The 26,346-nt window shown below is 41.0% G+C and overlaps 1 protein-coding gene across 1 annotated transcript in view; it reads left to right on the top strand.

Moving 5' to 3' along the window:
- The window catches only part of LOC146566249 (polypeptide N-acetylgalactosaminyltransferase 10-like), a 121,291-nt gene that overhangs the window by 8,211 nt on the left and 86,734 nt on the right, over window positions 1–26,346 (top strand). The window contains exon 2 of the mRNA XM_085289850.1: window positions 25,566–25,668. Within this exon, the coding sequence (XP_085145976.1) occupies window positions 25,566–25,668 (103 nt within the window). The remainder of the gene's footprint in view (window positions 1–25,565; window positions 25,669–26,346) is intronic.

Raw genomic sequence — 26,346 nt, 5'->3', positions numbered from 1 at the left:
GAGGGAATGATGTTTCATGCCAATAGCAAGCAGCGATTTCAGAGTGCTCGGGAACCTCGAGGCTGCGCCTACAGGAAATCTGAATCCAAAGTGTGCAGAAACAAAATTGAAATTGAATGGATTTAGGCTGCCCTCGCAAAACATGTTCTTGCACCAAAAATACACGCACACAGGTCTGGCCTTCCAGGCACGTTTCTGGAATTGGGAGTAATTTTAGGCTGCACTGAATTTCTTTATTTGACAGCAAGTGTAGGAAATGCAAGCTCTCTGCAATTAAGGAAATCACATCAACGCTCCGAATCCTGTGGGGTTAAGAGCAATTAGAGGGGCTGTGAGTGCAGGATTAAGACAATTTAACATGGTTTATGATAACCGCTGTGCGAGTTCATTACACTGCACACAGCTGTACATTAGGATTTGGTGAAAATAAGAGCTCCGCACTGCATTCATTTTGTACTCGCTGAGGTAATTGCTGAGATCGTGAATGTGGATTTAAAAAAAACAAAAAAGAAAGATGAAGAACTTGTTGGACCTTTTTTTTTTTTTTTTTTTAAATTAGGATTTTTGTGTGCATGTATTGCTTAGTTTTACATTAAAATACTTAATTTTCATATAATCTAACTCCTTACGTGATTTGCTGTGTTGGGCTGTGCATTTAAATAAAATGCTGCCAAGTTCAAAGATACGAGCACTTCTTTGTTGTTGCTAGCATGGTCCTTTACTTTAGCTAGAGCTTAAACACGGATGTGCTGCATTTAGTCACATATTTCATTCTTTAACTTTTCTTTTTTAGCTGATGCACTGAATGCAACACTCTGCTGCTGATTCCAACACGCAAACCTGGCGCATAACCAATGCCAATATTTATTCTGCTTTTGTTTAACGTTTGTATTCCAGTGAAACAACTGTTATTATATGTCATTTACCCGCTGAGTGATCTTTCACCTCTTAATCATGCTATCACCAGCACAAAAACACTCACCCACCGATGACTGTAAATTCCTATATATCGGCTGATTTATGGAGATTGGCGCGCGGGTATGTAGTAAAAAATGCACTGATTGCAGTTTTCTTGGTCATTCTGGTGTTTTTAAACATTAGTAAGTTGCACGATCTTCTCTCACTTCCTCACAACAACAGGAAATGAAGCACTCTCTTCTATAGGAAAGAAGTACAGATAATTAACAGGGGAAAATGTTGTGTTTTCTCACTTTTGCCTGACATATTTTACTTTACTAAGCAAAAGTAGGTGCAACAGGTTTGTATAACAAAAAGCCAGCAACTCCATTTTCTGGTGTTTCTAACTTCACAACGTAACGTGATGTCAACTCCTTCTGTTTGTCACTCGGCTCCATAGTTTTCCTTGTTTCTGCTTTGATCCTGTGACTGTTCATAATGAAGCTCCTGGCTTGCGGCTGGCTCTGGGAAGCTTTAGCTTTAACCACTTTTTCCCTTGTTAGCTGCTTTTAAAATGTCCATGTTGAGCTGTTACAACTCCACGGTTTGCTTCACTAGCAGCTGCCGACCTGTTAGGTGCGACTATTTGCCTGTGACGCTGGCTGTGTGTAAAGCATGAAAGGGCCCAGCATATAAACAGACTTGCGATCACCAGTCTGAGCTGAGAACGCTAAAAATCATCCAGCTCTGGTCAATCTCTAATGTGAAAATGTCAGGGGGCATTCTTTTCATATTTACATATAAAAACATACAATGCGTTAAAGTGCAGGCAAACACCTTTGCCATGCTGTGTAACCCCTAGAGGGTGCTAAAAATACAAAGCAGAAACCCCACAGATGTCAAACAGGATGAGGGTACAGAAACTCAAAATATGTTGAAATGACAGTGAAGACTACTGATCATCTCACAGCCATGAATGATCGAGGCGAGGTAGGTAACAGAGATGACGTTGTGTTAGCAGCATGCATGTATGATTTATTGATTAGAAATATGAACCAGCAGTGAGAATATGCCACTTGCATCTTATCTGAATCTTCGGTGGGAAGCTGTGACTTCTTTTTCTGGACTGAACGTATGAAAATTGGACAGTTTACTGTTTCGTATGGTAACGATGAGCAGCATATTCTGTTTTTGGAGAAGATGGGAACTGAGAATGTTTTCTGCTTGTTCTGCTGGAAATTAATTAGTTGCATGATCCATCGAGTGCTTGTTTCAGCAAACACTAATGCGATGGTGCTGTTTTCATACAGTTCCACAGAGGGCTTTTTTTTTCCTGCTCTGCAAAAGCTGAAATTTTCAATGAAATGCAAAATATGTAATAGAAGCAGCGAATTGTAACATGAGATGTGGTCGTAGTGAGATTAGAGCGAATCACCCGGCTGCAGGATTTTGCGATCAGGAGAAAAGCTCTTAACATCAGTACCTGATGCAGTCTCACTGAGCTGTGGGCTAGCTGTGCTGCTAGACTGGGAAATGAGATTTTATCTTTAATGTGTTAAGCCTCTGGAAATGAGGGAGACTGAGGGGTGAAAGTCATTTGCAAAGACAAGTGGAGTTACTCGCTGCAGTCTCAAGTTGTTGTACTTTATCACTCTGAGCAGAGAGAGAGAGAGAAAGGAGGGAGGAAGGGAGGGGAGGAAACACCTCAGGAGAAAAAGGCAGAGCACGCGGGTAAAAGAGGTGTTTGTTCACAGTCTGACTTTGTTGGAGAGCGTTTCCTCCCCAGGTTCCTCACACAAGGCAGACGTTGAATCGCTGCTGGCTGCGGCACAGACTGAGCGCGTGCAGAGGCTGCTTTGTATGCCTGGCAGGGATCTGCTGCCCCAGATCAGCACAAGGAGCCAAAAGAGGGACAGGTGCAGCTGAAAGCCTGTGGATACAGAGCAGGGAGTCAGGCTTTTAATTACAGCCACGTGGGTTATGAAGCCGCTTTTTTATGTTCAGATGATTAAGCTAATCCCTGGATGCTAATTTAAGGCCCACACTGTACTTCACTGTGCTGAGCCTCACACAGAAGAAGGTGCACTGTTTTATGTGGACTGTATAATATGTGTTTATTTATATAATTAGAGTGGCCTATTTCTAACATAAATTTGTCTTTAAATCTACATAAAGTCACACTAACCACTGGTCAGGTGTTTTAATTTCCCCTTTCAGAGGTTTTTCCAGAAACTGTTCTTCCGTATTATTTCACATAGAAACGGTGGCCTGAATAATTTAATCACTGATGCAATAGTTTTTCTGTTAGTTTTAAACACAAGCAGAAAACCTGCGTTATAAACTCTGGAACTTTAAAAAATCTCAGCACAGAAATGAATGATTATATTGAATTAGTTCCTATTAGGTTATCGCTGAGTGTTGTTTGATTGGATACTGTTTGTGTGGTACTAATTTGGTGTCAGACCACCTTAAGAATTCCACTCAATGGATAAATAGTTGGAATTGTGTCACAGGTTGGGACTGCCCTCCTATCTTTTGTGTTGAGCTTGAATACAGACAATGAGTCTCAGCATGCAGTAGCCAGTGGGGAAACCCTGGACTGAAGGCATTTGTGTAATGGGTGTTGACTTGTTCCCTCATGAAGACGACCTTTGATGACCTTCCTGTACCCTTAATGAGGAGCTTTGGCACCTTAAATATATTAATAAAGTTATGGGTTAATGGCCATTAGAATAGACTCTGAATTTTTTCCAAGGGTAGCTGTAGAGGCAGATACTGTCACTAGTTCTGATGCTATTAGCAGACTTGAAATGTGACGTGTTTCTCCTAGTAGGGTTTTAAGAGGTAAAGTGTAAAATACTGTAGGACAAAGCACCAGTGTTGACACCCCTGTTCTAGGTTATTCTTGAGTGAGTGTCATGTTGCTATATTTGCTGCAGACACCATCATTTAATAGCGTATGTTACACCTAGGGCTGCTCGATTATGGCAAAAATGATAATCACGATTATTTTCACTGAAATTGAGATCACGATTATTTGACGATATTTATTTAACCCTTTAAGACCTACTATAGAACCAAGTCCACCAGAGCTTATATTATTTTTTTACATGCTGTAGTGCCATTTGTGGGAGCATTTCAAGTTGCTATACATCAATACAACTGTTATAGCCCATATTTTAATAATATGTATGCATTAAGTCCATAGTAATTACATAAATTGCAAAAAAAGTGCAATAAACTACAAAAAAAATTGAAAATCGCTTTTGTTTTTTTACATATATTTCTACTTGGAGAAGTTTAAGAGGTTTATCCCTCAAAACTTTAAATACAATAAAGTTGCAAAAAATAGTTTCCCACCACAGGAAATTTATTTTGAGTGTCTTCATAGTTTTATTTTGGAGATACAGCAATTTTTATATACTGCAGGAAAAACAAAAAACAATCCTATGATGCAAATTTGCAAAGAAAACAGCATGTGCATCATTTCACTGTGGGAAGTGTTACGAACAGCTGATTGGATCGGCAAAGCGTGTTTCTGGAATATTATGTTTTTGTTCCTGCAAGCGCTTTTTATGCAATTTTTGCAAAGCTATATGTGGAACGAAACCGTGACCGAGGACAAGCTGATGGCATCAGATGTAAGTACAACTCCTCCGGTTTCATATGCAAAACAAATTATTGCGCTAGCTTACACGGTTCAGGTTCTACAGGGATTTAACAATAGTTACGCAAAACGGAGCGTGCAGCTCTGACCGGCTTTAAAGGGTTAACAATGACTAAAAAAATAATATAAAATAGTGTGCAACACCACTGAAGTTTTTTTTTTTTTTTAAACTCTTTTCAACCAACGGCAGTCACTCTCCTCTCCAAATAACTTCTGCTTAGCTTTCCGAGCTTCCCTCGGGTCCTCTTAATCAGCGGTCTCCAACCTTTTTTGCGCCACGGACCCTTTATGCCCGACAATATTTTCACGGACCGGCCTTTAAGGTGTCGCGGATAAATGAGGGAGGGGCTAATAATCGGCTCAGTCATTTTTAATGATCGTTGAAAGCCCAGATCGTAATCGTGATTAAAATTCGATTAATTGAGCAGCCCTAGTTACACCCACCTGTTTTCTTTTTGGAGCCAGGTTTGTAAAAGTGCAGCTGCAGGCCAGTGGCAGGCCTTGGTAATGTATTATAGTTCTGCAAACCCAATAAGGAAAGATTTCATGCTGTGCTATGATATAGCAGATCTGACAATAAGACAAGAGGAGCATTTCTCAGCAATTTCTGCTGTCTTCTTCCAGCCATAATATAGACTAAAACTTCCTAACACTGACAAATAAAAAATGTACAAGCTGCTGATGGTTTTAAAAAGCAAACAAATAAAAAAACAAACAAACAGAAATGAACACAGGCTGACGGATGCTAGTATAAAGCAACACTCTGGTTACTCACATTATATTTATATTTTGTACTGAAAGTGTTTGACTGCCACAAAGAAGAAGAGAACACAATGATAATCCGGCTCTTAAAATTGGTACTCAAAGCGTAGAGAACCTTTTTTTTTTTTTCCCCGTTTAAAAACAGTAATAATGATGCAGAATGTTGTTGTGGTTTTGTTTTTCTTTTCTGCTTCAGTTTTGCTTCTGGAGATGTCAGCGGGTGGGCTGAACATGCACACATGCATCCACCCACCGTTTGGTAATGTATCAGGTTTCTGGGTGATTTTAAAATATGACCCAACCCTAATCTACACTAACCAAACAGGTTGCTGTTGCCATCTGGATTACCGTACCATGAGAATGGATGAAATGTTTTCAGTGAATGGAAATCCCAAAGCTTCCTGTCCAAACCATTACCGATGTGTCTGTGCCGGTGGGCGATGGGGAAATATTTTCAGACTGCCAGCGAGCTATTGTTGCAGGTTATCTGTCCCGCTCCAAACGCTGCCTACATTGTAGATTATGTTACATTAACCATGTGAACACTGGCTCTGCCCCTTGTACTCCTCATTATCAGCTGCTTGTAATTGAGATGAAGTAGGAATTAAAGGTCACCTACTGCTAACTGCACTAGCCATTAGTGTTATTCATCAGCTGAATTCCTGAACTGTAAAACGTTCCTGATTAACTCGTAGCACTGAGAATATGTTATTAACTGTTGCTTGAGCTCTTCTTCAGACCAGGTTGTCGGTGTTGTGTTTGCTCACAGAGCACAGACTCGGTTTCCTTTTTCTTTGCTGCAAAAACTCAGTGTGCACTTGACCGCAACGCCTGACTTGTGATGAGTTTATCTTTCTCAAGGGAAAATGCACCATTGTAGTTTTTCTAGAGAGATTATTTTTGTTTTTGCTTGTGTTCTTTCAGTGTTGAGCTTTAAAGTGTGAAGTGTGTGTGCCTTTCTGCAGCATGTTCTCTGAGTCTGTGCCTTTTAAAGGTACTCCGCTGTGGGCTTTGTGCATATGAGATAAAAAGCTCTGTGTGTGTGCGCACAAGCACAAAAGACAAAGCAAGATCTTTTCTACATCACCTGCCTGGCTGCACAGCAGTAAAGATAAGTTGATAAGGCAAACTGCAGGCATGGCAGTTAAGTCAGCCAAGCATCATGGAGGAGGAGGGCAGGCGTCGGCGTCCTTAGCACGTGATCCACTTCATTCGAAGCAGGTTGCTGCTATGGTATGTTTTTCTCATTCAGCTGTGTCCATTAACAACTGAGCAGAACCTCAGAGCACTGCGGTGTGTTCACATGCCTTTCAGTATTGTGGTTATTCTCCTCTCTGGGGAGGAATGTGAATCAGAAATGCCAGTGGGAAATCCGGCTTCCTTTTCCAGGTTCAAGGATTAAGAATAAGTCAGTGAAATAAATGTGGATTTCTGTGAGAGAAACACATTACACGGCTTATAAAGACTTCCTGACTGAATTTATTCAGGTCCTCCAATATTTATTTTTTTCTCACAAAATTTACATAAAAAAAGTTTTTGCAGAGCGAAAGCACTGCCTCGGCAGGAGCATAGCTGAACCATGGCACAACTAAGACTGTAGTGAAAGACAACTGGTTATATAATGGTGCTCATAATTGAATAAGTGTTTCCCCAGATTGTTCAGTGATAGAACCAGAAATGTAGGGGTTTGTTTTTCAACACTTCTGAATGCTTAAAACACAAAACTCATGTCTAGTGTTGAAGTGATAATGGCTGATACTGCATTATATTGAACAGTCTAATATTCTGACCCATAAACGAGGGGGGCACAATATTAAAAAAACCAAGACCTTACCTGATTTCAATTATGACACCCTATTCCTCTTCAGCACGTCTCCTTGGCTGGCAGTGCACTGCTTCTAGTGCTCCTGCTTTAGTTCACTTCCTGGAAGAATGACCACTTGCGTTTGAGCATGTGAGCATCCCCCCCCCCCCCCCCCCCCCCACACACACACACACACACACACACACACACACACAAAAAAAAAACCCCTGCCTATTCATTGAAATGTGAGTGGTCACTGATCATTATTCAGGTCAGCTGCTTGTGGCAAATCCTCTGGACTTTGTAGTCAAATTCTGCATGGACAGTCTGGCCACTGGTTAGCCTGCTTAGCTTCTGGGGGTAGCCGGCAATCATCCAAAAAAGTGTAGCATTCCCCCCTCAGCTCGCCAATGAGACAATAGAACAGGGACTACAAATGTAAATGGCGCCAACGCCCCTTGCCTATGTTCATTACTATAATGCCATAACTGCCCAACCTAAGTTTGGAGTCCATATTAGTGAGATAAGGATGTTTTTTTTTTTTTTTTTTTTTTTTAAATTAAATTAAATTTTATTTATTTAATTATTAAAACCATTGACTCACTTTTTCATTCGCAAGACTCTTCGCTTAATGCTTGTCATTATCAGCATACTGGATTTATTAAAGGATCATTTTTCAGCACTAGAGTTGTCGCAATGAAACTATTAACACAGCAGTATTAAAAGCATACATTTCTCCATCCCTCTGCTTTCAGTAACACCTGATTAAATTCAAGGAAAAAAAGAAAAAAAACTGAAAAACCTGCTCGCATATAGAGCCCGGTGGGGGCTTCCAGCGTTCCTGCATAGCCTGATTATCCAGAATAATCCATGTATGAATGAATGTAAACATAGCAACGAAGGCTTCGGCTCTCTCCTCGGTGGCACATCAGCAGCTGCTTCTTGCATAGCTTTGTCGAGCTTGCCTCGCTTGCATTCCCACAGTCGTGATTCATGCCATCAAGTTTCCAGAATGAAACCTTTCTTCTCTCACCATTAGGCTATTGCCATCCCGGTTCCCTGTGAAGTGTGATGCCTTCATTTCATTTCTAACAGACTGTGGTGCAATAGATGTTTCCTCTAGTTCAGACGGCTTCAGAGGGCTGGTTTGAACTGAGGTAGTCGGCCTCGTTTCCTAGTCTTAAAGTACCGGTACTTTTTTTTTTTTTTTTTTTTTTTTTTTTTTTTTTTCTCCTCAAACTGCAAAAAAGGCTGCCACCACACCAGCACTTCTGAACAGCTGTTTGAAGATTGACATGCTGTCTCTGGAAGAAATTGCTGCATTTTTTGCTCTGCTGGACCATGGCCTTTCTTACTGAGCCACTCACCGAAACAGCAGATGATGTCACTGCCAGAATTCATGAGATTTGAATTGTGTGTATAAATATATATAAAAAAGAAACACCGCCACCAACAGAAGCAGCCTACTGGGCTTGAATTATAGTAAGGAGAACATGTCCTATTTTCCTTGTCTAGGTAAAGTGAATAAATTGATTAGTTATGCAAGCTGTGTGGGTGAGGAAAAGATAAAATAAGCAATAAATGTTAAGATTTATTTCTAAGCTGAGGCAATATGGTAGCTGATGCAATGTACAACAAGTCCAGTTTAATGTCAGCACCCTGTCGCCTATCAGCTGCTTTGCACTGAGCAACTTTTTGCCGTTTTCTTTCTGCAAAATTGCTCCAGATACCCGTTACTTGTACAATTTGTGGTATTATGGACATAATTTAACATTTGTTAACACGTATACTAGAACAAGAAACCATGAATGCAGATCACTAAATAAACCAGTGAGCCACTCAGTAACTGGAAGGTCAAGAAGATCAGCACGAGTTGCTGTTGCTAGTTGGCACAACGTTTTCTTTCCTCTCTCTCCTCAGGTTTGCCAAGCTGAACCAGCATGACAGTCTTCACTAGTGGGGATAGTTACAAAGCTTTCTTCATTATGAATGAGCATACATGTTTTTATTGAACATTTGAAGAACTAGCAAAAAAAACACAAACTCTTGTAGAGGACACAAAGTCCGAGATAGAAACGACAAGGAGCAGGTGCATCTAGTACAGGTAGAGCTGCTGCAAAAACCCACAGAGTTCAGCAGCCAGCGCAACAAATTCTGGATCCTTGGCTTTTAGTTGGCAGTTAGCAGCACATCCTGCGTCCAATGTGAAAGGACCTTTATGCTGTGCACTGTAACTCACAGCCATGGTCCTGGGTCAGCCCTGACTTTGTGTTAAAATAATCCTAAAGTAATAATGGTATTTCTAACCACTGATATACTAAAACTTTATCCTTTCAACAGCTGCTGAAAGTTAGGGGATCTAACTGCTATCGGATATTTATATAGAGATCCTCCGGCTTCAAACTGTATTACCCTTCAAGGACCTGCAGTTCAAAAAAGCGCCCCTCCGACAGCCAAACCATCTGTTCTCTGATTTGATAGTTACATTTGTGATTGACATGACATTGGCCAATCAGATGAAAGGAAGAAAAATAGGGTCAAAATTCGTACTTGTAACTTGCAGAGTTTCACCCGTATTTTTTGGCTAAGCCCACACACAAATTCTTTTTACACATACAAAACTGATTTACAAGTACAAAATATTTATGACCACAATTTGAGCCCATAGATGTCTGCCTTCTCGGAAATGATGAGCACAGAGCTGATTGGTGAATCACCTGTGTTGCTGCATGTGGAAATGGGATTTGAGTTTCTTTCAGCTATGAACGGTTGACTGGCACGTATGAATTAAGCTCATGACAAATATGTCATGCTGCGTGAAAAATAACTCATCATCTTAGCTGTCATTTAATTTTACCATCCTGCCCCTGAGAAGATCCCACACGCCTTTAGTGTCAGCATGTTTCCAATTCTACTGGCAGCAGTTCAGCTTCTATAAAAGTCGGATAAATAATCTCGGCGTTAGATTTACCCTTTCAGTGGAGGTCAGAAGGGTTCTTCTTTATGTGTGTCTGGTGGTTTTTGGACATGGACGACACCCAGCCTCAGTGGTTAATGTCTTTGCTTAATGTTTACAGGTTTTTTTCTTTCTGCACATTAATGAATAAGAAAAATACTGTTGATGTGAAATGAAAATGCAATCTTAATCTCTCAAAGTAATAATGATTTTTATTTTGTATTTTAATTAAGATTACACCGTGCCATTTAGGAAAATTGCTGCTTTCATAGAAGGAGGCAAACTTTTTCTTTAGCGAAACCTTCTACTGCCCTTCTTGAGAAAACCAAATGATAAGGAATGATGGCAACAAAGTCTGTAACCTTTAGAAAATGCTAATTGCTCTGCATAACTGGGGGGAACAAAGAGCGAACCACGGTTCTAACAGGCTAAATCGTTGAGTGCGTTAAATGTCCTGCCCTGCATTATTTGTCAAATGGTATTTCATTTGTGTAGCTCGAAATATTAAAGCATAAAGTGGGATGACTTTCCAGAAGTCTCTGCTGGGGTCAATATTTTTCTTTTTGCATCTAGAATTGTCCTGTAAGAAAAATGGTAACTAGCTGCATCTATGAATCACCGAACTTTCTGTAACTGATCAATCCTTTGATTTGAAGAGGGGAAAAAGATATTAATGACTATTCTACTCAAACCCTAGAATAATAAACATCCTGAGGGTGTTTTTTTGGTTCAATGTTGTTTTTAGAAAAGCTACTGATAATTGAAGGGAGGTTAATCCCTTATTAAGGAATCAGCTTAAATTATTATTGTTGAACACCCGCATTCACAAACCAGTAGAGTGGAAACTACTGTGAACTTTTCATTTTTTTATTTGAATCTTGAATCCTTCCCCATTTCTTCTTCCATTGTTGGGTCCCTTCATTGCTTAGGGGAACTGGTGCTTGTCATTTGTCTCTGTACCCAGCCCTGATGTGTGCAGCAGGCTGAAACAAATTTGTAGATGTTCAGCTTGTTATTCTATTATGAACCAGCCACTGAATAGGGTCTTTCTAAATATTCACAAAGCGTTGCCTCTCCCTACTTTGTTTCACATAATGTTCTCATATTGGACTGTTGTCTGCTGAACCTCGAGCTATCATCCGGTGGCCTGATTGTCCCTTTACTGAAAAATGTTGATAATTGCCTTCCAGTGGAGCTGTAAAAGCTCTCCCTGCTGAGTCCATTGATTGGCTCTTTCTAACCAGTAGTGGGAAGGAGCAACTTGCCTGGGGCTCTCTGGCTCTGCACAGCACAGTAAGCTTGGCATGGCTTGGCGAAGCAGCCGTAGGGAGATGTATGGAGGGATGCTTGCAGGATTAGGGGCACTGAGAACTGATTTGCTGATCATTATGTAAGCCACATCTGTCCTCTGTCCCCTCAGTGGCAGCCGGCCTCCCACGCTGAACACAGCCAAACCCGGCAGCAACGTGAAGCGATGAGACTGAGTTCTGCTTACAGAGTGGAAGCCAGGGGATGAGGCGGGGGGGGGCGCTGAACATTGTCCTGGCTACTCGTCAGGAAAAAACATGAAGCAGCACGAAGATAGGGGTAGCTGGAAAAATGATATCCATATAATGGTGCTTTTAATTTTAGTATAAAAGCCTGCAAATGGATGTAGTAAATCATATTATCTTTGATTTAATGCTGTAAGAAAGTTGTTTTGTTCAACAATTTGTCTATATTTTATCATTTAGTCTGGAATTGTCATGACTGTTGATTATTCAAATAGTCACGATAGTCATGGCTCGTTTGAAATTTTACCGCATTTTGCTTTCAGAACTACCTAAATGTTTTCAGATCCTCCTTCTGGGTTGCTGAAGATTTGTCATCTGCAATTCCATCACATCCCATTAGTTTGAGATTATTTGAGCTTTGTGACCTAGTATCCTTCTTGAGGCAGCCATTCTAACATGGGTACACTGTGGTCATAAAGTGATAGACACGATGAAGAGAAATAGACCTTCATATGATGCTCACCTGGTAGCATGGGGCCAAAACACTCATGTAGACAACTTGCTGGAAAAATGCGTCCTTTTGGTTTTCTGCAAAAGGAATGATATGTAGCGTGACAGGACAGAAATTTATTGCCTTGCTTAAGGATACCACATCAGTGCACGTGGTTTCTATCGCTGTACCTTGATTGGATGTAGGACTGAAAGCAGTTTGTGCTTTTGCATTTTAAAAAAAAAAACGAGGACCGTGGGATGACGACATCTAGCTCAGTTGGATCAACAAAATGCTCTTTGAGCTGGCAGTATTATAGTAGTGTAAAGTATTTCCATTCATTCACTTGCTCAGATGGGATATTAAGGAGCTTATCTGAATGTGTTTTCTCTGATAGGTTTGGACAAGAGCCAACAAAGGCTGTGATCACAGCCATGGCATTACTATTGGAGTGCCTTAAACATCCATTATATTATCTGTCCTCTGATAATTACGTTCTTTTAAATGGCACGGTGTAATCTAAAACCTTTCTAGAAACAAGTCCTGTCACTTGGCAATCATCTCAGTAATACCTCTTGGCAAATTTTTGGGCAGTTTTGTTTTTTAAGCATTATCTAAATTAACTAACTTCAATGGTTATCCTAAAAAACAGACTGCATGTGTTAAATTGCCAATTTCCTGACCTTGGTCCAATTTAGGGATTTATTACTGTTAGTTTACCAGGAAGTCCCGTTGAGATCACAATCTCACAATCAAAGTGTGATCTGGGCTAGGTAGCTGAAATACAACCCGACATATCTCAAAAATGGTACAAATACAACAAAAAAATATAAAATCTATAACAAAATGCACTATATATAATATCCATAACATAAAACGTTAAGTGGCTTCATGAAACAAACGTCCATAAGTCTTCTTCCCTGCATCCGTATAACTTCATTCATGTTCAAATTTAGGCCTTTCTGTAAAGTATTCCATGTCCAACGTGCATACTCAGAAAATGCCATTTTCCCAAGATCTGTCAGAACTCTTGGTTCATAAAAACAAACCATTCAGAGAGTGAAGCTGGTGACTATTGGTACTGGGAACAGGGATGGGTTTATAGGTAAACTATTAGTCTAGCCATTTAGAGGAAAATATACAAGTGCTGTTTTCTTTCATTGGTTAGTCAATGCCAACATGAAAAATCATAAGACATGCAATTATGAATCAGAGACGTTGCATTTGTAATCAAGCATGGTTTTAAAATTCTGGTCCCCTCAACCAGATTTTCGCAATCCTTGCTGTTGCAGAATCCTTCCATAGATTCCAGTACCTCTCTCACAGAGTCTTTGGTGTAATTTCTCTTTTTCAATTGCATTCCTCAGTCTCTTCATTAATAGATGTATATTTCATCTGGTACTAATTTTTTTTTTTTTTTTTTTTTTAGTACCTTCAAACTGTCTTCACATTAATGAACTAGATAAAACACTGACAGTTTGTTTTTTTTAATTGCAAAATAAACATCATGCAAGCGGTGAAACTGTTCACACAACATTTTAAAATCTCAAAATTGCCTTTTTTTGTGTCTGTGTGTCACGCTTCCAAGAATTAAAGAGTTTTGTGCCAGGAGAAGGCAGAGAAGCAGCCATCTGTCATGGCCTTTGTCCAGTCCTCTGCTCAGTATCTGTGGTTGCAGCAAAGCTGTGGATAATGACTCTTGTTGGTAGCTGAGACTGTGTGGCAGAGCAGCTGGGCTCTTTTTTCAGGGAGGTCTCAGCGCCTCAGTCGCCGCCCTGAGAGCCTGGTCTTTAGCAGTGGAGCTGGAACCCAGGGGACATTTGAGAAGAGTCAGAACTCCCAGTCGGCTTTTCTTAAACTCAGTTTTTGGGTTGATGGGGAAAAAAAGCTACAAACACTTTATTTTTAAATGGCATTAAAATATTCTACTACTTGTATTATGTTTGTACTCTTTACTGTCGCAAGTTGCTCATCTCTTAAATTGCATTTTTTTTAGAAGTAATAATTTATCCTTAAGGTTTATTTATCTATTACCTGTTCTCTTGCATATTGGTTTGACACCAAAGGAGATGCCCACATCTACAGTTTTGTTGAATCTCAGGCAATTTTGGCTGGTGGTATTTACAGTGGTACAGTGCTCTGCCTTTAGAAAGTACAGTCTAATGCTTCTATGTGATGAAGCAGGACAGCTGGCGCAAGCTGACGTGCCCGTGAAGAGGAGGGAAGAAGTGGAGGTAGAGGAGGAACAGGGGGTGAGGTGAAACAGGAAAGGCACCTTTCCTGTTTCTCAATTGTGTCTCTTGGGGTTGAGGTGGATCTGCCTGTGATCTGACAGAACAGGAAAAGGAATTAAAAAAAAAAAAAAAAAAAAAAAAAAGCACAGAAAGGTTTCCTCTTCTCACGCTGAGCTACTGACTGCTCTCAGCAGGTGGAGAGGAAAGAGAAAACAGAACTATTGACCCAAGGTGGTCTGATTCATCCTCCTCTGAGAATGAATGGGCAGTTCTGTTCTCATCACATACCGCACCGCTGGTAATACCAGCTTTCCTTCTACTTCAAACATTATCCCAGACACCAGATTTCTTTCTTTCTTTTTTTTGTCATGAAAATTCAGTTCCTCAAATGCAGGAAATCTTTCTGAAGCAAATACACGATTAAATTGCAAAATTCACTAACAGAAAGTATTCACGAATATTAGGTGATCTTGATCCTGACTTGATTCCTAGTCTGTGTGATGTCATATTACGTCGACGTGTGACCAGAGTAGTGAATTTTCCAGCGCGTGTACGACTAGCTAGCGCGCATGAGGTTTGCCCATCTCCTCCTCCAGCTCTGTTCAGCCTGTGTTGGAGTCCTTCTATTGGAACTGAAGCAGGCTATTTCATTGGCCTGCGATTCTCCCAAAATCCAAAAAGTGGTCACCTTTCATTTACCATTTGAATCTTTGGTAAAATGATCAGTTTCTTGGTCCTCCTCCTGATTAAAGCTGTTCCTCCTCGATTACTAGTTTCACAGTGTGTCTTTTGTTCTGTCTCCTTCTCCTCACCTGCCCCTCACCTCCAACGGGTCGTGGCAAATGGCTGTCTCTCCCTAAGCCTGGTTAAGGGAGTTTTTCCTTCCCGCTGTCACCAGGTGCTCATAGTGGGTCATGTTCTCCCCGTGTTAGCGTGGGTTCTCTCCGGGTACTCCTGCTTTCTCCTGTAGTCCAAAGACATGCAGTAGTAGGGTTCTGTTAATTGGTCATTCTAAATTGCCCATAGGTACGAATGGTTGTCTGTCTCTGTGTGTAAGCCCTTCGACAGACAGTCAACCTATCCAGGGTGTTCTGTCTTTCACCCTATGGTAGCTGGGATAGACTCCAGCCCACCCGCGACCCTGAAAAGGATACGCAAAAGAGAATGGATGGATGGATATATGAAAATAAACATGGATTTACTAAAGTCAATTGTTACAATTTCATGTGCAGTAGCACTCAGCGGTCACTGCGGATGAGGCTTTTTTGTGGAACGGCGGCTGCAACTTCTGAACAAAGGTGTACGTGGATGCTGGGTTGGATCCAGGAGTGGCTGGGCTGGATATGAATAGAATCACTGAGAGTAAAATAAATTAGAAATTTTTGGAGGACATTTGCTTAAGGACTACTTTCAGCTGCGGTCAAAATCCAGAATTGAATAGCTATGATCTTTGTGCAGCAAAAAGCAAAGTAATCAGATTTTGAGCTAATTTTGCCTGCAGTTTGATTGCAATCTTTGTGGGTTAGGAAAATCCATCAGGTGGACACAACAAACAGGAATTCAAACATCTGACTTTCCTCAAATTGTCTTTCTTTTAAAAAAATAATTTTATTTTTATTTTTTTTTTTTTTTACAGTCAGTAGGCAAGAAAATGAATTACAAAACGAGAGGAAGAGGGAAATACGGGACCAGTGCTTTTATTTTCTTCCGTCCTTTTCAGTCCTTTTAAGGTGGCACTATTACCTCGGCATTGTATCCGTACAAATAAAATACCAGTCTGAAAACATGTCAGTCGCCAGCTCACATGTGCAACCGATTCTGCCGTGGGTGTCACAACAACCTTAGTAGAAAGACTGAATTCAGCTTACATGAGGGGCAGTGTTTTGTTCAACTTTCTAGTTGGATTAAAAAAAAAAAAAAAAAAACTGTTCCGGCTTTCATGAATTAAAAAAACAACATCTGTGGTTCATCTGTGAAATCCCAAACCTCAAGCAGTCTCTGTACCCACGGATGGGAAAGAAATAATAAGACACAGAGCGGAAAGACAGAAATGAATGTAAGCCAGACATCTGTCTCTGAGTGACCACACATACACTACCTTTGATTCCTTTGCTCAGGCAGAAGCAGACCTACTGCTGCTTTTGTGAGCGTCTCTGGCATGTTGGAACTGTGTGGCTCTGATGTCCCTCAACAGCTGCTGAGAGTCTAAACCCACAGCACCAGCATCAGTCCCACTATCTGACCAAATAGCAGACATAATCTGCTGTTGGGCAGATTAGCAGAAGACCACATCGGCATGGAAATGAGGTTAGGCAGCCAGCGTTTCAGAGAGCCTCGCCATAATCTGAAAATCCCTCCATCGAGGTCACCAGGAGGAAAACCGATGGACCAGTGACTACAGTTTCACTACCCTTAAAAATGCCCCCAATTCAGGTGATGCCCAGGCTGAATATATGCTATCCTTATTAATTTCCCTCATATCATTAAAACATGTGGACTTCTTTTTACGCAAGATGTTTGCATGTAGGTCATCAGTAGCCACTGGCACATTAAATCACATCATTGCTGTGGAAAATGCTCCTCTTTGAGTGGCTACAAGTCGTCATAGTTGCCCTGCCACATAACAGTTTGCCTTCATGTTGCAGCCTATGCTCTTTAGGTATACATTTTTCTCTTTGAGTAAACTGATGCTATTGTAGTATGTGAAAAATGTGCAAAACACCTCTCCCACGAGGCATCCTAACCCTGTGCCTGAAACACATCAACCCCTTTCCAGAACAGAGGAACGGCAGCTCTGTTCCCACCTCTAAGCGAGTGAGTTCCTCAGCATGCTTCAAAGGAATCAGAATTCTACCACATGTATCTACAATTGACTTCTTCCTGTCACTAACAACAGTCCATGGGCACAGGTGAGGGTAGGAGTGTAGATGCACCTGTAATCTACAGGTTCAGCTTCACGCTCAGTTGTCTTTAACAAAAACAGATCGGTTCTACGATGGCCGAGGCTGCGCCGAGAGCTCTGTAAACCGTCTGATGTTTGGGAGGAGGAATACAGGGAGCAGTCTAGAGCTCAGTATTCAGAGGGAGACACCTTTTTAATAATGCGTGTCGCTCCAAGGAGACAAATTCGTCAATTTGGACAGACTGATATCACATTTTTAGGTAGATTAAGGAACGCGGCTTTGTCTCCATGTCTTATGCAAATACTCACACATTTGCTGCCTGATACTCTCGGTCTGTCTTTTATGAGTCTGTGTGCAAACACTGACTGACATGTGGCCTTTTGTCATCAGTTAAATAGACCACTAAAAGGCTACATTAAATTTAATGAGGGCTCATGGTGCCAGGTGACAGGAGTTACATCCCTGTGCTTTCAGCTCTCTCGCAGCTTTTCTTCTTCTCTTCCCTCTGCTTTCCTTTAGAGCATTTGTTCCTGTTTGCGTTGCATTTAAGACATTTTGGGGGCCTGTCAGTTAATATGAGAGTGCTGCATGGAGACAATGTGCCCTGTGAGGATCATGGTGTCACTCTTTCAGTGACTTATCAGGGTGTTTGGGCTGAGTCTTAAATATTGATGGAGCCGAAAAGTGCCCAGAGTGGAATGAGTTTGTGGCAGCGTGGATGCTTTGTGATGATGGTGATTAGCAGAAAGGAGGGAGGCAATACTCTGCTGTGGAGTACCGCAGAGACGCAGATGATCATGTCTGGTATCGCCTTAGTTTCCGTTCCCTTTCAAGCCGCCTCTGGTCCCGTTGTGTGTTGCTCATGAATATTCATTCTCCGGCTGAGATGAAACTAAATTTAACTTTCACTATTGTCAAAAAGATGGTTTAAAGGTACTAAGGTCATAATAAAAGTAATCATTTATATTACAATATTTTAATGTGGTCGTTTCACATTGTTTAACAAATATACAAGGTAGAATATGAAAGTACTTTATACAAACTGTATGAAATGTACTGATGCTTGAGAGGGTCTAGACAAACTAATTTATAAACATTTTCTTCAGTAAAAAAACCAAAAAAACCTCACAAAAGAATGAAGTCGTTAAAGGGTTTGTGTTCCGTGACAAACTCTTTGCTGCTTCTGGCTGCATGCCTGCCTTTTGATCAGCGGTTTTACATTTTCTTCAGCAGATTTAGCAGCTATTCAAACCAAAATCAGCCATGCATTAAAGCAGCACAGCTGGCTTTGTTGGGAGAGTCTTGCTTCAGGTACTTACGAAACATGAAATACAAAAGATTTAGCAGGTGTTCAAACCAAAATCGGGTTCTTGAATTTTAAGCTTTTTCACATCCTAAATCGCTGAACAGTAGTGTATCAGTAGTTTGTCTGGGTAGACCCGGAAGTTTGGAGTTCTGTGTCTATCCTGCGGTCGTCTGCCAGCTACTTCTGTTTGAAGCAAAGGAGCAGGGGCTATATTTTAGGGTGAGGCTGGACATCTATCGCTAAGGCAAAAGAAACTCATTCTGGATGCTTGTATCCAACACACCGTTCTTTACTACCCAATCTCATCACCAGAGCTGATGAAAATAGGTTAATTGATTGACGAATTAAAAGTTTGCTCTCGCTTGTCCACAGTGGGCCAGTGCATCCGTATGAACTCGTCAGGTAGGACCTATAGTGCTATACCTGGAATCGAAAACCCAGGCACTACACCCTAGACTATGGGTGTCAAACTTGTGGCCCCGGCAAACGAAATAATTTCACGTCAGCCGGTATGTGTGAGCCAAATCTTCAGCCCTGCTAAGAATCCATACAGGCAAATGCGAGACTTTATTTTGATGGGCACATGTTGTAACCAATCACGTGCAAAGATGGACTGGGGTCAAGAAAGAAAGAAGGAAGGGGTGGGCAGATGTTCTGGGGAGCAGAGATGCAGAAATGTGTGCATGTAGCACAGAGTCACAGCTCAGTGTCTGAGTGTCTAAATGAGGTTCGCAGGCCCAACTGTGTGCTTGAAGCCATTTATAATCTAACTCGCCGTAAACAAGCAAGCAGAAATTTTGGACTTTTAACTGTATTTTAATAAGTTTTACAGTTTTTTCCTACGGATTAAAAACCTCCCTTGGCCATTCATACTACTCAAAGTAATGAAGCAATAAACAACTAAAGATTGAAACGTTTGTTTTTCACTTTCTACTATAGAAATGTCAGTTGTTTAAAAAACAAAACAAAAAAAAAACGACTACAGTTAAAAAAACAAAAAACGAAAAATGGGGAAAAAAAAAACCTGACCAGGCTGGGCAACGAGCTACCAGAAGTTTCTTACAATTTGAGTTCAGAGTTGTCAGCTTTTTCTTTATCGCGTAGAAAATGCAGTTAAATGTAACTTCTTTACACTGAGAGACAGGGGAGTTTCACTGGTCTGGCCCACTTAAGATCGAAGTGGTCAGTATGGACTGATTCTTATATAGCGCTCAGTGCTTTCTAAGTACATTCACACACACTCATACTCCGATGGATGCACCTGCTCTACCTCCTGAGCCACCCCTTATTATGTGGCCTATGAGTTAAAATGAGTTTGACACCCCTGCTCTAGACCCTTCGTGGAGCTCTAACCTGTGTCTTTCGTAGCTGAGCCTTGAGCACTGTTTCAGGTTCAACCTAAATAAATGACATAGATGCAACACCCTGGGTCACGATCCCTGCCATTGCAAAGTTGTAAATTAAACTACACAAATTTGGCACCCTCATTACAAAAAGTAATTTACCACAAGCTTGTGTGATTGGACAATGCTGCATTCTTTCATGTGCCATTGAATTTGAGTTTGGCTTCATTAAAATTTGTCTGCTACTGTAAATCAGCTCTGGGGTTACTTGTAGAGCTTTAGGAAAATGTGTGAAATGTAATGAAATCCTGCTTAATCCTGTGAGGGCTAAATCCTTATAACAGTCACTGTAACCTTAAACATAACTGGTGTTTTTGAAGAGGGGGGGGGGGGAATAATTTTTGTAAGAATTGCAGATAGTTTGTATGTTTCAGAATGTTTCTCTTCCTCTAAGTCCAGTCTGAATAATGAGCACAGCATATAACCTTGCAAGGAGCAGCAGTAACCAGTTGGTTGGTATGACACGCAGTGAAGTATTCAGGTCAAGTTGTTTTATTTTCCCGAAGTAATGACATCTCCATGAACCTTAGCAACAAGAATGACTTAACTGTAATACTCCATGCCTAGCTGTGCCACAATCCAGTTAACTAAGAAAAAACAAGTAGATTTTAAATGAATACACTCAATTTATGGGGTTTTCTGGTGGCCCTCCTTACCTTCTTTTACTCATCCAGACCATGTGGGCATCACTGTTAACCATGGCCACCTTGAGCTGAATTAATCCTGTTTGCTTGTTGTGTAGAGAGAACTCTTTTATATCCTCTACCTGACTCTAACCAAACCTAACAGTTTAGTGCGACTCTGATGTGAAGGTTTTTGCATCTAGATATCAGCTTTATTAGTTAGTAGAGATGTTCACTTTTAACTGCTGTTGTTCTTCACATTTCTAGCTTTTCAGTGACAAACTTGCAGGCTGCTTTTAGTGTGAAGCTCTTTTAGTCACTGTGTTGTTTTAACCTGCCACCCACAGCACAAAACCTTAAAACTTTGCAGACTTTTACTTTTTCTTTTCCTCTTTCATTACCCACGTGTGGACAGTTGTTTTCATGCCCATCCTTTTCCCGTCTATTTCAATTACTTTCTTTCCTTTAACCACCCGCCCACGTCCTGCGTCCACAAAACTAAACATGTGCACACATTAGCTGAAAACTTTCCCCCCTCTCCTTGTCTTGTTTTTCAAGGTCTTGTTGAGCAGCAGGAAAAACCCCAGAGGAATATTGTGGCGATGTGCGCTGAAATTTTAATCAGGAGGAAATGGGGCGGCACAGTACTGTTCCTTTATAGTATGAATTTGCACAGATGGACTCTTGCTGCTTGTCAGATCCATATGCAACACACTGAAGGTGTCTGCAACAGAAAGGGAATGAAGTAGTGAGATCATGGGGTCGGAAAAGGGAGACCATGAAAGAAAGGAAGGACGAGTAAATGGAGCGGAATCAGTTTAAAAACAAACAAAACTTATTTCATTTATCCACACCGTCTAGTCAGTCATCTTACAAATGGGCTGAAGGTTTTCTTCGGTTGACCTAAGAGGTTGAGTACTTCATGAAGGGATGATGTCTTGGAGCACACAAGTCTTCATTGGAAAAGTCAGAATTTAGATTGAATCGTGAGTTGATGCAGTTTTCTTCACACAATTTAATCTGCTCTAATCAATGTACGAAAGCTGTCCAGTACAGTTATTACAGCTAGTAAAGTTACAGAGTATTCAAGTACAATTCAAGTTTACCATACTAAAATTGGAAGTCTAATTCAGGTACTGAGAATGTTTGCGGTGCCATTTATCAACAGAAGCTATTACTGGCTGCCCCGTTATTCTCAAGGGGTTGTTACAGCGGGCAACTCCGCATGTCTGATTTACCAAATCAAATCAAACCTTTCCTTCTGCAACCCCAAAGGGATTTCTCTCTCTCTCATCCTGGGACTGAACCGCAGATTTTCTGCTTGTTAGCCAAATGTGTGAACCATTAAACTATGCAGCCATGCTACGTATCAAAAGAGGATATAGTAGTAGTTCCTGTATTTCAGGCAGCCCCAGTTGCCTAAGTATAAGGCCTCCCAACTCGGGGATTGCTGGTTTTTGAGCTTCGTGTGGTGTGTGAGAAGCATGGCAGGTTATTTACTTGGTTAACTAATTAACTGATAAAACATAAGCATTACAGGGTTAGCTGGTGGTTTGATATCCACTTTCTTCAGTCTGTATGTCACAGTCGATGAGGATCAGTTTATCGCAGTGTTGCATACAAATATTGCCTCTGACATTAGTGCCAGTTTTGTGATACCACGCCAATGGCAGCATTTTGGCAGTAACTGTTTTCTGATAGACTGGCATAGAATCTCTTTTAGTTTGAGGAGGGTGTTGGTGGAAAACTGGTATTTGAGTGGTCAAAAAGACAATAAATATGCTGTTCAAGGTTTTCCACCCCAAAGTTTACCAGCCAGTTTCTATGGTTTGCTTGTTTTGTAGTACTCATGGCCCCAAGCTAGAGCATGGCCCCTGGATGTGTAACTATAAATTCCTCTTTTGTCAGATTTGGTCATCTTCAACCGTCATATTTGTTACACCAGAAACGCGTTGTTAAGCTTGTGGGAATGTTTTGCCCCCAGATGGAGCAGAAAATTTCCCATACAAGGTCATACTGAGTAATGCATATATTAACTTGACAAAAATCTAAACCTAACATAGGGCTGGGCGATATATCGAGTTTTTTAAAAATATCGATATATAAGATGTGACAATATCGTTTATATCGATATAGTCTATGTTACGTTATAATTATACTTGTGGAGCCGCAGGTTTGCCTCTCTTTCGTCCACTTTTGTCTCTACGCAACGTTACTCGGCCTCGCCTCTCCTTCACTGAACACAACTCCGCCTCCCCCATAGCTTCACCTGCAGGCAATGACAAGATGAAAGCGGAAAATCTCCGTTAGCGAGTTACCGTGCGTGGGGCTGGACGGCGTCAACGTGTTAGCGAGCTAACCGCGCTAACGAGCTAACCGCGCTAACGACATGCAGCCAGGAGGGGCTGCACGGCCTAAAATCCTTTCATTTTCTCAAAACTCGACAGTGCGCCTTATGTATGAATTCTGGTTGTGCTTACTGACCGCGAACCGATTTTATGTGGTACACAGCGCTCGGCAATCTGTCAAAAAATGTTTTAATATGACTTTGCTAAGCTACGGAGCTGCACCGCTTGATGGATTGTCTTGGAGGATTAGGGCTACCGGGGAGGAGCCTCGCGGAGTGATACGTACTGTGCTTCAACGTAATATTACCGTACTGTGTATAAGGACCACAAACGGCACCTGTTCAGAGACGTGGTGCAGCTGTGAAATCTGTCTCTTTGTTACTATGCTCAGCGTCTATTAGTTTACATTTTGACTGCACAATTGTGAGCTTTTTGTTATGCACAAAAAAACATTGTTTTCTTTTATTTATGGACCATGATTATTTAATAAATGCTGATAATTTATTTTTGAATAATTTCTTCATGTACATCTATGTAAATAAAAGCGCCCACATCTGGGACACAGTGTGACTAGAACTCTCTTTTTGTTCTTAACTTATGGCTTTAAAAAAAAAAAATCGAGATATATATCTTATATCGCCATCCAGCTAAAAAATATCGAGATATGAATTCTGGGTCATATCGCCCAGCCCTAACCTAACATAACCCTTAAATTGTCAAAATGATCTCTGGGTCAAAGGGGTGGGGGTGGGGGGGGGAGTCTGTGCCTGAGTCTGAAGGCTTAATCAAAAAGATTAACCTAAAACGAAATCTTTGTGGTTATATACTGTCCATTAGTTTGTTATTCAGGGTCGTATTCCTCTAAGCCAGCAGTCTGTTTAATAATTCATAGTATTTCATGCAGTCAGTGGTGCCATTTGTATTTAAAGTGTTTCACTAATTGCCTCCTCCCATCGAGCTAATTATTTCTCCATTGTGCTGTGATCCTGTAATTCACAATGCAGAGTCACTGAAAGTCACTCAGCGTGTAGAATGACTAAGTGCAAGAAGAAACAGCCTCCACCTTTGTATGCTGAGCTGCTCTGTGTGTGTGTGTGTGTGTGTGTGTGTGTGTGTGTGTGTGTGTGTGTCAGGGCATTGATATTCTCCTCACAGGGTTGTCAAGCATGAAATAGAAGAGTACATTTTCTGTGGATGAACTCTCAGCAGAGCATTGTTAGATAGTGAGAGCTGATGCTCTGGAGAAATCTCTTAGCTGACACAGATACTGACGGGGTGAGGTAAAAAAGACTGAGTGTGCTGCTCTGTTGTGTAAACGACTTATGTTGGTTTTTCACATTTTATCTCATTAACAACAAAAAAGGTGTCTTTTACCATCCTCCTGACCATTTCTGTGTGCGAGGTGGCTGAGCCTTTGCAGGTTTGGCGTGGGAGGTTGTGCGCTGGTTTGGAACAGAAATGTCTAGCACTTGAGATTCAGCTTCAGTCAACTGGACAATCAATGATTATGTGACTTTGCCGTTTTTACTCTTCAATCAATCTCCAATTTTCACTGCATTTCCACATTACTAACCGCTGGCAAACGTTATTTTTGGTGCACATCCAAATTGATCCCCAATCACTGGATTAACAGATGTTTTAGAGATGTGCTATTCTTCTGTTAGTCAGTCACAACTCTGCTCATCCTTGTTACCACATTCATCTAAGGGCCTCCCCATGCCTGCCGCCTAGTGCCGGGCAAACGGCACCTTACGAGAAAGCTGACGCCAAATTTACATCACATCCCCTGTCGCAAGCCGCCATTTTTGCTGATCGTGCACGTTTCAGCTGACTTTTACTGAAATGAAGAGATGAGTCGACAGTCATGTCTCTTTTATATATATCAGTCCAGAAGCTCAGCGATTCTACAGGTGGAGGTGCTGCAATAGTTTGAAAAGATGGGATCACTCTGTATTTCTTTTGTTTCTGTTTTTGTTTTTTGCTTCCACTTTTTTTTTCATATTCACCTTCTTGTACCAATCCTGATGTGGAGGTTTTGTCTGAGTGATTTAGTTATTTACACAGCATTACAAGCTTGGCCCAGAAAAGAACCACTTCTTTTGGGCTGCCAGCAACCATTTGATGTGGTTTGCGTGTCTGGCCTGGGTGCCACCTGGATACCTCCTTGGTGAAGTGTTTTCGGCATGTCCTACTACTTACTGGGTCAGTTAATGCGTTTCACCTAAGCATTTACTTCATTGATACACAGTCTACGATGTGGCACTTATTTCCAAAGAATTACTAAAATAGGAGGAACTTGAGGAGCAAAGTTAAACCAAGATACCAACTTGCAAGCGTGCATAAGAAGCAGCTGGTTGTGACTGAAGCTAGAAGTTCTCTTACATTGCTTGCTTAATAGCTTCAAGCTGAAATTGGTTGAACATGTTGTGAATGATTGTTATAAATCAGGAAGTTCTGGAAGCTCTTCCCTACTTAAAATATCCTTTTGCCGTACAGTTGTAAGACACACTGGAGTACAAAATATGAACATCTGTGGAAATGTGTGCTGTATGTCCACATGGCAGCCAATATACTGTTCACTGGTTAATCCAGCCATCAGAGCAGAGCAAATGCAGATGTGTCTGTGTGTATGACGGTGCTCATAACCATCCCTCTGTCCAATTCTGTTTTTTCCATCAGGGAGTGAATCGTGCGGGGAAGGGCGCTCAGCTGGGACGCAACGGTGTGCGGCGAAAAGACTGGCATGACTATGAAGCAATCAAAAGAGACGCATCTCGATCTGGTTTGTCAAAATCTCTTTTTACAACTCCTGAAAAAATGAAACTTAATGAAGAAAGATGCTTTTGGATTTGCACACACACATCCAGAGCGTTGCTCTCCTGGTATCCAGCAAGGGTGTAAATCTGTGCTTTGGATACATTTCTGGTGCCATAAATACTGTTTATATCTTCTACAATCATCACTGATTGGGTTTAATTTTCTGTTCAGGGAAAACAGCTTTTACACACTGAGTGTAAATTAGTCCAAATGGGTTTATCTCCTGAAATGAGCCGTTAAAGGCTAAAAGTTATTTTCCACTCTTCTTTCCTTTTGGAGGGAAACGTGGGTAATTTCTGCTTAATGAAACATGCATGTCTGTAGATGATTAGAGTTGTTTTTTGTTCTCCACAGGACCATACTTCTTCTTTTAATGAATCCCCAAAATATGGTGATGTAATATTATCCTGTGTGGCTTTTTCTTTTGTCGTTTTGTTCTCAAACATTAATCTCCGATTTATATATCCAGAGACAAACTAATATATTTTAGATTAGTTTTGACTTCAGCTATAGTTAACAAGTGGGTGTGGAGAGTGTTCTAGGATGGATGCAGCTTCTAGGTCTAAAAGGTGGAGCTTTCTAAGCATGAGAAGGGGGCGACTCCTGTGGGTCCAAAAGGGGTGTGTGTGTGTGTGTGTGTGTG

Source organism: Mchenga conophoros, linkage group LG10 (assembly GCF_057382185.1).
Source record: "Mchenga conophoros isolate Kocher_MC1m ecotype Shallow Benthic linkage group LG10, M_conophoros_male_GT1.1, whole genome shotgun sequence".
Taxonomy (NCBI): domain Eukaryota; kingdom Metazoa; phylum Chordata; class Actinopteri; order Cichliformes; family Cichlidae; genus Mchenga; species Mchenga conophoros.
This window is presented reverse-complemented; position numbering and strand designations above follow the sequence as displayed.